Below are 12,562 nucleotides of genomic sequence, written 5' to 3' on the forward strand. Positions count from 1 at the left end.
CCGTGAAGAACAAGCAATTTTTAAATATTTAAAATGGACTTTTCTGTCTGGCTGGGTTATGAAGCTGTCGACAGTACTATTATTATGCATGTATGCGGTAATGTGACAAGCATATAGATAGTAATTCAATAGTAACTTAGTAATGGACCCATATTTCATTTCGTTAAAACTAAAACGACTTTTTTAATCTTTATAGTCAATAGAATATCTGCTTCCAAGGGAACGACTACGAAATAAACAAGCACGCGCGAAATTATATCTCTTTCACACCAATCAGATCGCCCTTGCTAAAAATTTCAAGAACAAAATTTCCATAAGAAATGTCCACACGAAATGTTTTTTCCTGCAGTAATTGTAAGAAAAGGGCTGATCTTTAACCCTCTTGATTCCAAACTTGACAGATCTCCTTCTGATTGTCAAATTTTCGTTTTTCTTTCGCGAAGTTCCGGACCAATACCGCGCGAGCGAGGTATTTCATTGAATATAACGTTACCGGGCGGTACATATATTGATATAAGAGAATTAGGCGCAGGCTCTTTGACGTTGTTTGCGTTTAGAATAAATTTTATACAGAGTAATTTTGTGACTATTCTACATTTCTCTTTCACTTTCGAAAGAGAGAGAGAGAGAGATAATTATAAAAAGCATTTGTCCAAAACAATATTCACATTTTAACACCTGCCCCGCCGTAAACAACAAGCAAAGAGGCAGGAAATAAAATAATTAACCAACGTGGAACAATTTTACAACGACCATACTGTTAGCTAAATCTACGAAAATGGTCAAGATCAACAACGTTACAGTTATACGACTTGGCAAAAGTTTAATTTAATGTGGGTAGAAAACTAAATAAACGATAAGTTGCGTATGCAAATTTGATTCATTTTTGCTTAATCCTAGGTCAACAATAGCAGTATTCACTGGATCAGGTGATATTACAAACGGTGTACAAACCACGCGAAATGTGTTATTCAATGGCTGAAATCATTATATTTCCAGATATTATTTTACTGTGGAACTTTTCAATAATTAGAAGCCCACTTCATTTTACGGCTAAGACAAGAACTTATTTTAACCAGATTCAAATTTCGGTGTGCTTCTGATGTCAAACACATTTAACAGCCGCGAACATTGTTTACACAACATGAAGATACTCGACGGAATCTGTAACCCGGGCCCAAGGACTATTGCTGTAAGTTTCAAGTCGCTTACCTTTAACCAGTGATCTAGTTAACTCGTTGTTCGCGGTCATAACTTCCAAACCAACCGACGAATTCATAACTGCTTTTATACATCTCACACACTCGATTTGCTCGAGAGCTTCTGTGAACTTCAGTCCATTTCTAGAAGATAGTGACGTTAGACCATCGAATAAACAGTCGAATCCGCCGAGATTAAGAAATTCACTTAGCCATTCCTTGCTTGCCTTTTCGAGTCGCGGACGGATGCCAGAAAAATTCTTCAGCGACGGTGTTTTCAGTAACTTAACACACAATTCTGGGTCAGCATCTGCTATGAGGCCGCTTACAACTGAAGAGACGTCGTTTTGATCAGAAATCCTTCGCCATTTTGATCTCGACGCGTTCAGAGCCATTTTCGTTCCGCGCAGAAACTGCGACTTGGGACTGCGATGACAAATGAGGCAGGTTGTGTGCGCTTGTATGACGTGCGGGCCAGAGAAACTATTATTTAGCCGGCCTTGCACGAAACACAAGTGCTGGGCTCCGAAGTGCGCAGACACTCGAAGATTCTTGACACGATAGAGGGAACAAAGGTTGCCAGCGACTTTATAACGGACCACTCGAACAAAAGCCGAGATAATTCATGTTTTGAGAATGTTTACAAATTTAAGCCGTGGGAATCGCGCTGAAATCCCTTGAGAAATGTTTATTTGCTTTTAATAAGTTGTGAGGATGGTCAATATCCAACGTTAAAATGTGCCTGTCATTCAATGATATTCTAACGGTACCGTTTCCTGACTCTTTCCTTACAGCGACGGATCTAGGATAAATGGTGACTGATACAAAGAGTGCCTCCTAGAGGGGCCACGCTCCCTTAGGAAACGTTCTGGAATTTTTTTACCCCTACAGTCCATCTGAGTAATTCTGAAAAATCTGACCGATTTCTGTAAAAACGTTGGAAACCAGTATGGATCCGCGCCTGCCTTGAGTTGTTTTTTCATGAAATGAGCAGACAAAGAGGTACAAATCTGTTCAAATTCCGATCGATTGAGGTGCAGAGAAAGGGAAGAAATTATCTGGAACTAAACGTCTAGAATTACCTCTTATCGAGAAACTGTGAAAAATAATACAAAAACTATCAGCAAAATTAGACAACTCATTAACCTCTGCCTCTATGTCGTGCTGTCTTCTATGAATTTACAGCTTAAAACTATATATTTGTGCTAAGGATATTTGCACAACATAAGAGGGTTCTCTTGTGTGACCCTCTACCGGAAGAAGTCAAGAGCTTATGCCTGGGCAAAACACCGGAAGTGACGTAGGAAATGCTACATCCTGCTTTGGCCATCGGTGGAAACAATTCGCTGACAAAAGTTTATTTGCTGTGAATACAAACGAAGAAAATAAAGAAATATTCTACGTTGATAGTTAAGTATTCTCGATGCACAATCAGCCTCATCAACTCTAGCATAAATAAATTTATGTGTGTGTGTCCCTAACAACGAGAGACAGACATAAAGACAGACAGAACTTGAGTAACTTGAGTTACCAAGTAACTCGAGCCTCGAAAAACTTGTTATTGATTTTCAACACCAGTTTTACAAAGAATCAAGAGTTCAGAAATCAAAAGTTCGATTTAGTTCGACTGTCCAATTATTTTTGTGTGAGTCCGATTTGGTTTAGTCTGCTGGCAGCCGGTTTTTTCTCTTAGGGTCACTTAGACGAATGTTCAGTCGTCGCGAACGCAAAATAAAAGGACAGTATGGCAGTGGCCGAGTGGGGAAGAAGGTGTGCCGCGCTTATGTCTCGTCCCATTCCCCTTTACGCTAAAGTGTCACTCCTCATAGCCCCTGCTGAATTTCGAGAGCAAAACAGACTGCCAGTAGTCTAGATTCGGTTCGATTGCCGAACTTTAGTTCGATTTAGTTCGATTGAGTTCGATTGAAATACCGTTCGATTGGGTTCGATTGACTATGCCGGGAAATGCGTTCTTCTCTGTTGCGTTATGTTTTTGGACGGTGCTGCAAATGTTCGCTCTTCAATGGATTCAGTATAAAATTTACAAGATTCTGTCCGTACAAAAACCAAAACCGTTTCTGTAATTTGTTTATTTTGTACCTCTCGTCTGTGTTGTTGATATCGTCAGGTAAACAATTCGTCCACTAAAACGTATTACCGTTTTTGACAAGTCACGCCCGACTTCGGCACTGCGAAAACTTCGGCCTTAATAATGAGGACTAATATGGCGAAGCGTTCCATTGCAAAAATTTGCAATTGCATGTTTAGATACCTACACTTAAAAAGCTTTTCTTATCTTTTCGAAATGACAAACAAATGATTAAAGAAAGCAGACTTCTCCTAAAACAAAATTTCTTTGCAAGATCTCTTGTTGATAAGGATGTTGACCGTTCAGTATAGAAACTCTTTACTCTAAGTAGAATATCTTATTATCCCTTCATTTTATTTCACTAGCTGTCACAATCATGTTATGAATTCGTTTGCGCAGGAGATGTTTAAAAATAAATAAAATTCTCACGAATTCTACCCTCTGCATTCCAAAACGAGATCTTTTACAATTGGCTTTCGTAGTATGATTTTCTGTTGTTTTTTTTTAGATAAGAACTTAATTTAAACACCCACTCTGAAACCACATTTTGTCCATACAATAAATTTTTCATGCATTCTGCCTCAGTGCAATATCACTTTTGGAAAGCAGGTTTTTCAAAGACAGGTGATTTAAAAATAATAGTCCTATTCGTCAGGTGTTATTGCTAGAAAAGCTGAAATTATTTTGTTACTGCAAAATAATTTGAATTCAACATCAAAGAAAGTCATATTATTTTAGTGAAACCGGGCTTAAGACCAGAAGAAACAACCATCAATTCACCCGTTAATATTAAAATAATCTGTCAGTGTGATAACGAGATCTTCTTGTTTGTTTAATTAAGCCAAACACCTTTATAACGTTACTATTGCACTCGTCCATTCCCTTGCTCGAAGTTTAGATTCCCCTTACTGCTTTCAGTACATTTGTTATTACTCCAGTTGGAAGAATTTAGCGTCAGATCAGGATAATATTTCTTTATCGATGACTGTCTCTAATCCTGTTACCTGTCTGCTTGGTTTTGTACTAATATTGTATGGAGAAATTGAATTTTGATCAATACTAAGATTTAAGTTAATTAACTTTTTTTGGAAGGAATAAATAAATACACAGAAGCCTTAGTTTGTTCAGAAATTCAAAATATCATTGCGTGCACAAAATTGAAGCGGCCTATGGCCTGGGTTTTATTTCGTATTAAACGTATGTTTGCAGTTTGCAACAAAGAGGGGTGCTTGTTCTCGAAACTGTGGGAAGTTGCAGAAAACCTGTGACAATACGGTATGAACTGTGAAAACTTTTGTCTAATATATGAAAATAAAATTTATAGGTGATATACACTGCTCGCAAACTTTCTCGTACCCGGCTTTGGAATTAACTAAAAAATATCATCAATTGTTTCCTCTCTCTACGTATCACAGAACTGAAGCACTACCAGCAAAAATAAAATCTCCTCTCGATTCGTATACAATTTTTAATTCAAGGTTGACTCCACTACAGTCATAACGACACTAGGTAAATTAAATTTTCAAGAAATTGACGTTACCTCTGCCAAGTCTTCGTGTAAAGTCGCGATTTCCCACCATGAAATCAAGACCAGTTTTCGAGTTCATGACCGTCTTGATGCAAGACGCACATTCCAAAAGCATAACCGCCGCATCGAAGAACAACTTCAACGAGCCTAATTTTTCCAAAGCGTCAAGCAAAACCTCCATTCCGTTGTTCTCAAGAAATTGAAGCATCCAATCCCTCGAAGAGTTCTTCAACTTGCTATGGATCCCACAGTAGGTTTGAACAGACGGAAATCGCAACAAACGAACACAAAATTCCGGGGAGACTTCGCTCGAGAGCAAAAACCCTTGGTCTCCATCGGATAGTCGCCTCTTTAAAGACGACCATTTGTTTTTAACGGTAAATCTCGACATTTTCGACGAATTTTAAACGGAATACATTTCACAGGTAGTTTTGGTGCCCCCTGGGGCACAGAACATTAAAATGCCAATCATTACATTGTCCATGGCAACAAAGTAGGCTTACAGCACCTCAGGTCGGCCTGTTTTGACGATAAAAGCCAACAGAAAGTTTCGCATGCGAAAAAATGAAAGCGGATTTCAGGTGACACCTAGGGGAATTTTTAATAGTTTTTTGTTCCATATTCAAATAAGTCATTAAAATTGCAGCTGGCACATAAAGTGCCTTTTTAAAAAAAACCAGCTAAAGTTTAGCGAGTGGCATTTTGGGCGGTAGGTCAATAATCCTTCTTTTCTCCAAAACAGTTGGCGTTAAGCGTACAGTTTGGCGTTCATTCTTTGAGAATTAAATCTAAAAGAAGTTAAAATTCAGTAAAATGCAGTGTTTTAAAGATAACGATTTTGATAAATTCTTGAATCACATTTAGTCTAACTGCGCGATGAGTTCAGAGCGGTTGGCCGTGCAATGGCCTCATTCTTAGGTACCGGGCTCTAGAACAATTGTTTCACATTGTTGCCTCTCACCACCCGAGTCTATTAGTGGGTAGCATGCCGAGAAAACGTAATAAAAGTATTGCGGGATTTGGGGAAGATGAGCTTTGTGTTAGACCACAAAGAGATCTTCAGGTAATACAACAGCTGAAAAATGAGGGTTCTTCAGCTACGCGCAACACAAGCGTGGAAGTGTCACACACACGCGTGGCGATCGCGATCGCGCGTAACTGACAGGTCTGACAGATCCAGGTCAGTCCAGTCAGTATAAGGGCTGTCGTCATTACCAAGCCGCCCGTGCGCAGCTCCCGGCTCGAATTAATTTGATTGCATTTTTGGCATGTGTGACCAAAAGTATGTATTAGCGTAAAACTAAGGTCATATAATAATGCTTCAGGGTTAGGGTCTTTTGAAAAATATCGCTTTAATTGTGGAATTCTCCTAAAGCTATGAATATGATGAGCGTGGACCTTTTCATCCGATTTTCCACGTGGTCTACGACTGTTTCTCGCGGTGTCCGCTTTTCTGTCCGCTTTTCACCTCAGGAAAGAACGCGGGCTCACTTTCCGGAAGGCTTATAATAGTTTGGTCGGTCACGTAAATCCCTCTTCCGTAAAAAAAATTGATTAACAAAACCTTGTAAAAGAAAAGAGATTCGTTTTTCTCGGAACTGGCTCAAAATGATAGAATGGAAATTCAAACCTTGCTGCGGTATAACCTGAAATATTACTTGTAATCGTGATTCCAGTTTCCGGTAAACGTCCCAATTGAAAATCCGGGGACACGAAATACCACACTTATAAAAATAAACAAACGATTTTAACGGTAAACATTTATATTATTTCAGCTCCTTTCTGCTTTGAATTCGGCAGATCAGATCGTTCATTTAGGGGTTCAAATGATGATTGCTTTGTTCTGGAGTGTCTCGTGTTTAGTTTTGACCAAAAGAACATGATCGTAGGAGTCATGATCAATGGAGCATTTTACACGAACCGTGAATTCCCACATGAGCAATGCTATTTATAACACAGCTGAGTAGAAAACACAATAGAGACACTTTCAAACGATTTCTCACTTAACAGCACACTAGCATCGACAATAATATGAAACGAAAATCTCCTTGTACAAGTGGAAATTAAAACATGTGCAAACTGAACTCTCTGACATGCAACAAGTTCACTGAGATCACACCCCGAGGCACACATTTCTGGTTTGCTTCTAGCTGCAGTAAAGCTTAAGCAAGCACAAATAATCTTATAGAAAAGAAATCCTTACCATAAACTAGCTGACAGACGAGATCTGGCGATGACAGGAAGTAAAACACGCCAGCTTGAGAGTTCAGTACTGCTTTAATGCACTGAACGCACTCGAGCGCCACAAAAGCATCCATGAAGGCGATGTGGTAATTTTGAGCTGACAAACGAACCGAGAGAATCTCTAACGCGTTCATTAACACATCTAACCCTCCAAGGTCGAGGAACTCTGTCATCCACTGGCTGGAACATTTCGAGAGTTTGGGATGAAGCGCGGAAAAGTTCTTCAACGACGGTATACGAAGAAGACTGACGCAGTTCTGGCTCGATGCTGCTGAACTGTCCTTTAGCTTGTTCGTGTGAATCAACAAAGACATTTTGCTGGAAAATAGGCGACTTTCGAATTCTTTGCCAGCCTGAATTTTCCATGTCTTAGCAGAGAACGGTAAAGTTTGCTATTTCCGTACTGTGGTTCTAATCTCCCCACTAACAGATGTCAGTCTTTTATACTTAATATGCAACCCTCGCTATTCGATCACGTTCAAACCTATTGAAGACGTGACCAATCAGAATTTCGTTACATTTATGGGTGCAATTCCGGTGCAATTTTAAAATTATAAAACTGTCCGGGTTTTTTAGGACGCCTAAAAGCTTTCTTTCGCCTACTTAGTAAATCTAAATAAAAACTTCTTTAAAAGTTTCAAGGCCTTTTGCATTGAAGGTTTCTTTCACAGTAACGTATCAATCGTGACTGAGATTTCAGGAAGTCTCTCGAATAAATCGAATGACTGTAGAAACATGGCGGCCTTGGGTTAACAGGGGTAGTCGATAACCTCTGAAGATGCCAGACAAAAAAAGATCACCTACGGTGCTTTGAAGGGGGCGAAGTGGCGAAATGACGAAATGGCGCTGAGGTTAGCTGCAAATATCACTGACCGGCTCAATAATTGTGAGGATTAACCCTCACAGACACCCGTATCCCACATTGACTTTTACCCGTAGTGCCATTTCGTCATTTCGAAATTCGTGTTTTAAACACGACCCTCTGAAGAGTGAGATTTAAATTTCTAAGGGGAGCTGACCGTCACACGAAAGTCGAATTCAAACCTCAACTGCTTGACTTCTACTTAGTTCAAGATGATGCACACGTTGTGAAATATGAAGCAGAGATTCAAGTACATGCGATTGGTTCTGAAGACCTGTCAACCTTTACAAAGAACGTTGTATGACATTTTACCCTTCATTGTAAGTTATAACTAGCGCTTCAGAAAACAATTCTAGGACCTTCTGTGATTGTTGGGCCCGATCTGTGGAGGCTACTCAGGCATCTACAAATGAACCATTTCCAATGGATCGCGTGACCTGATGAAAGCGATGACCGCATGCAAATGTTGATGGCGAGGGCACGCTAAAAGTTACATATTCATTTCCTAATAATTATGATTCTCTAAGGTTCAGTAAACAAAAGAGAAAAGCTGCTTCGAGCCATATAATTAAAGAGAATGTGTCTTTCTGTCACCTCTTTGAGAAACGAGCACGTTGTTTTCTTTCAATCATCGACTTAAACAAACAACACGAATTAACGTAATTAATTCTATGCACATGGCAGCATGTGCGAGGTTGAGGCGAATCCATTGTTTGTCAATTTGTAAATTACTGAAGCGTTAGTCCGTCTTAATAGACTCAACGGGCAGCGCCTTTTGTACAAAACAGTCAGATCGCTTAAGTTCGAGTGTGCACATCGACAAAACCTTCGAATAGATGTTATCTTAGTCTATCTTTCCCTCAGGCCAAAATTTTTATAGTTTTAGATCTATCGACGGAAAGTCCTGGATTGCAACGATACTGTACCGGGAAAACTAAAATTATTTTTCATCAATCATCGCTAATTATCTTGAACTGATAATATGTACAATAGATTTCACATCGCCTCGTTCATAAGGTTCTCATCCAATCACATGTCAGGCACGATGCTCTTACGCATGGGGAAAATAAGTAAAACAAAAAAACAGAAACAGTTCAAGAAAATGTCACTTTCATAGCCATAAATAGACTTTCTAGAGAATATGTTTTTCATAGCCGAAGTCGTTATATTCAGCCGTAGATCAGTCAGAAATTTGCATGTTGAGAAGGGTCCACTTCATTTGGCTTTCAGCTGCATGAAATTATCTTAACATCACGCAAACATCTCAAGCTATTTACCAAATTCATTGAAACTGGCAAACACTCATTGTCTTGATTTTTCTTTGACATCGAAGTTTAACTTTTAATGATACTTTGCCATAGAAAACACTTCACAAAATCTGTGAAAGTCGTTCAGTTATGTAAATCGATTGCAAATGAGGAGTTCGGAATTTTCAGATGATAAAAAAAAACATTGAAAACATTAGGGATCTGTTAAGACTGTTAATAACTAAAGGAAAATTATTAAAAGCGCAAAAAATTACACCAGATAAACCTATCATTAAATTTTACGTAGGTTATCTTCGTTATTTGTCGACATCAAATACTCTACTCTTCAAGCACAACATCATTAAGCGAGATAACGATAGCAATGTTAAACTTTACGTACCAGTAACTAGTTGATTTGCTAGCGAAGAATGGTTGCTCATGAATTCCAATCCGGTCACATTATTCAAGACAGCTTTAATGCATCGTACACATTCAAGTTGTAGAAATGCATCGGAAAACTTCGCCAGGCCGCGCTCGCTCAGTTTTTCGAGAACTTCAAACAGCGAAGTTAACCCTCCAAGTTCCAAGAACTCGGTCAGCCATTTCTTCGAACAACCTTCGAGTTTCCTAATCAAACTTGCGTATGTTTTAAGCGAGGGAATTCGCACAAACTTGATGAATAACTCCGGCTCTACTTCTTTCAAATCGGTGAGCAGTTCAAGAGTTTCTTGGCCATCCGTTTGCTCGCTGATATCGAACCCTCCGGCTTTGCACAGCTTCTTCCAGTTCACCGACATCGCTGTAATTTCAGTTTTGGGGAGTTTACCGTAGGCTTCAGATCAGTTCATGACAATCGACCGGCAGGGCTTAAGTCATGCAAATCTCAACGTTTTTTTTTTTTTTCTTTTTCCGCCCACGATTCGAGAGGAGGTTTATGACTTATTCTATAACTGTTGATGGATACGTCTATTCACGTAATCGCTGTCATTTCCCTTTCCCATAGGAGAACAGTACAAAGCTCACTATTAAAGGTTACGACCCTTTTCTTGCACGTAAGCGCACAGCAGACGTCAATAATAACAACGAGGAAGTCTGCAACGAAGCGTATCTCCCTGGTCCTAGCCTATTGATACCTCATTTTCTCTTTCAATCGAAGACAAACACACATGCTGGGCCAAATTATTTATTCAGTGGAAAGTTGTATTCCGATAATAATACTAGGTGAATATAGCTATTTTTTTTTATGAGTCAATCTTCATGCCCCTAACCCCCAGGTTAGTTGAAACAGCAGGCCCATATATCCACCAACAACAATACAAAATATTCCGGATATGGATAAACGATTTCCCCCAGTGCCCAGCTCTCCCCTTCCCTTCACCTCTTTCCCTTCACTTTTAGGACCTTTATCAGCTACAGAACATTGTACAACTTCAAATAGAAAATTTTTCAAATTCTGCCAGTAGATCGCGTGCAGAAAAGAAACTTTCAATCTTCATCAGACGATGGACCATGCAGAAATGCTAGTATGTACCGACGTCCCGAAGTTCAAGTGCCGAACAATTGCTAGAGGAGAAGCGGAAGTCAAATCGATGTGTAGCATTTAAGTTCTCTTCAACTTCACCTACCAACTTGAAAACTGTTTTTTATCTCAATATTAATATTGACTAATGTTATTTATGTCCGAAGAGACTGTTTTAAAGTCTAATGAACGTAAGCCAAACGGAGGAAAAAAAAGCTATTTTTAAACAGTTCGTCGATCGTTTTACCGTAATGTTGTTCCATATACGTTTAGAAACGATCACCGGTGTAGCTTATGTCTGTGGAACATAATCGAAGGGAAAACTTAAAATCACTTTTCTGGGGAAGAGAATTTTTGAGAGCAATGTTGAAATTCTGTTTAGAACTTTCGAAAAAGGAAGGGATTAGCCATAGAGTCTAAAGGTCATTAATGTTTCATCAACAATTAAAATGTAATTTTGTTTTAAACCCAACAAGCAGAAGTTACTTTCGGACCGGTTAAAAATAGAAATGTCCCTAAATAATCTCACCAGGTGCAAAACTTGAACATTGAACATTACAATCTGAAAGTTAAGTTTCATCCTACTGACGGTATTATAGATTATGATTTCTGAATATATTTTTCTAGAAGTTTTTGAAGAATGTATTATTGAGAGCAGCGCGCGCTATATCATTTGCCTAAATAGGAAGTGGTTGGCGACAGAATGTAAGGTCATTGACGTTTCACGGTACAGGATTATGGGCTCCACCCCAGATTTTCCGATAACATGATAAGTCAAAGATAAGAAGTATAAAAAATATGTATTAAACGAACCCGGCTGAGCAGAACTTTCCTTCGGCTATTGAGGGCGCGGGGCCAGATGGGGTTAAATGAGAACTGGCATTTACCATTTTTTCACTGGGAAAAGGAGATTTGATTCACTGGAGCTGGGGATCATAAACAAAAGAAACTGGAAATGGTATTGGGATTTGCACAAAAAATAGTCTGGAAAAAAATGAGATTTGATTTGATTTGTGCTGAGAAATGGACGCCTCTTCAGGACCCTAGATATTAAATGTAAAAATGTTCGTTATTACTCCCCGAGCTTATCGTTTGGTTATTTCATATTTAATGCCGAAATAAATATTTGTCCTTGGAATCATAAGCGACAAAAATAACACATAAGCGAAAACGGACTAAACGTTTTATTACGGTTACGCCAGAAACGTGTGGATCCGCGTGGGAAACCTACATTACGATGTTGAACACAACAAACCCGTTTTCCTTATCAAAGTTAATTCTTTGGTCAAGAATAACTTTCAAGAGAGATTCATTGAAACCACAACTTCTCTAAAGTCAAAAATATGTTTTAGCATGATAATCTTGTCACAGGTTACAGCTGAGCAGTTCGAGTGGATCGTATTGGAGAGGTAAATTTCTAAAGAAAAAAAAATTGTGAGCTACAAAGGTCACTGGTCGCATCATTGAGGTGGTCGGATTAACGTACTGGGTAAAGTTAGAAAGAAAACAAAAGTTGGGAACTCCAAAAGGAGGTCGTTATTCCAAAGGCTGTGTGATCAGTCTCAAGTGTACGGCATATCTCCCTCTGCAAGACTGCTTTTAAATGCCTTTTCTTGGATAACATCTTATCATATGGTTTTGAAGGACATCTAACTCCGGACTGGATGCAAAACAAGGAACCCAAAACGTACAGTTATGCGTATTTAGCAAGTTGAAATGTGCAGACGAAACCAGTATTGCCGGCAAAACCTTCGTTCTGTGGTCAGAACCATATTGTCCATCCTTTTGTAGTCTCCTAGCCGAAGACTTTTTTTACGGTTCGCAGGTCCTCAAGTACTCAAAAACGAATTGCAAGTTACATTTTTCAGGACGAA

At 39.0% G+C, this 12,562-nt stretch overlaps 2 protein-coding genes across 2 annotated transcripts in view; both read right to left on the bottom strand.

Moving 5' to 3' along the window:
• The window catches only part of LOC145496488 (inverted formin-2-like), a 28,733-nt gene extending 21,115 nt beyond the window's left edge, over window positions 1-7,618 (bottom strand). The window contains 2 exon segments of the mRNA XM_081476171.1: window positions 7,020-7,315; window positions 7,317-7,618. Of these exon segments, the coding sequence (XP_081332297.1) occupies window positions 7,020-7,315; window positions 7,317-7,426 (406 nt within the window). The 5' untranslated portion in view covers window positions 7,427-7,618.
• Window positions 7,619-9,561: 1,943 nt separating this feature from the next.
• On the bottom strand, window positions 9,562-9,966 carry LOC145498600 (inverted formin-2-like). Its single transcript, XM_081478502.1, has one exon. It carries the CDS (start codon window positions 9,964-9,966, stop codon window positions 9,562-9,564), a length of 405 nt encoding a protein of 134 aa, XP_081334628.1.
• Between the last annotated feature and the right edge of the window lie 2,596 nt (window positions 9,967-12,562).

This window comes from Orbicella franksi, chromosome 9, assembly GCF_964199315.1.
Source record: "Orbicella franksi chromosome 9, jaOrbFran1.1, whole genome shotgun sequence".
Lineage (NCBI taxonomy): Eukaryota > Metazoa > Cnidaria > Anthozoa > Scleractinia > Merulinidae > Orbicella > Orbicella franksi.

Coding starts and splice junctions, on each gene's coding strand:
- LOC145498600 (XM_081478502.1), bottom strand. CDS start 9,966: ATGTCGGTGAACTGGAAGAAGCTGTGCAAAGCCGGAGGGTTCGATATC.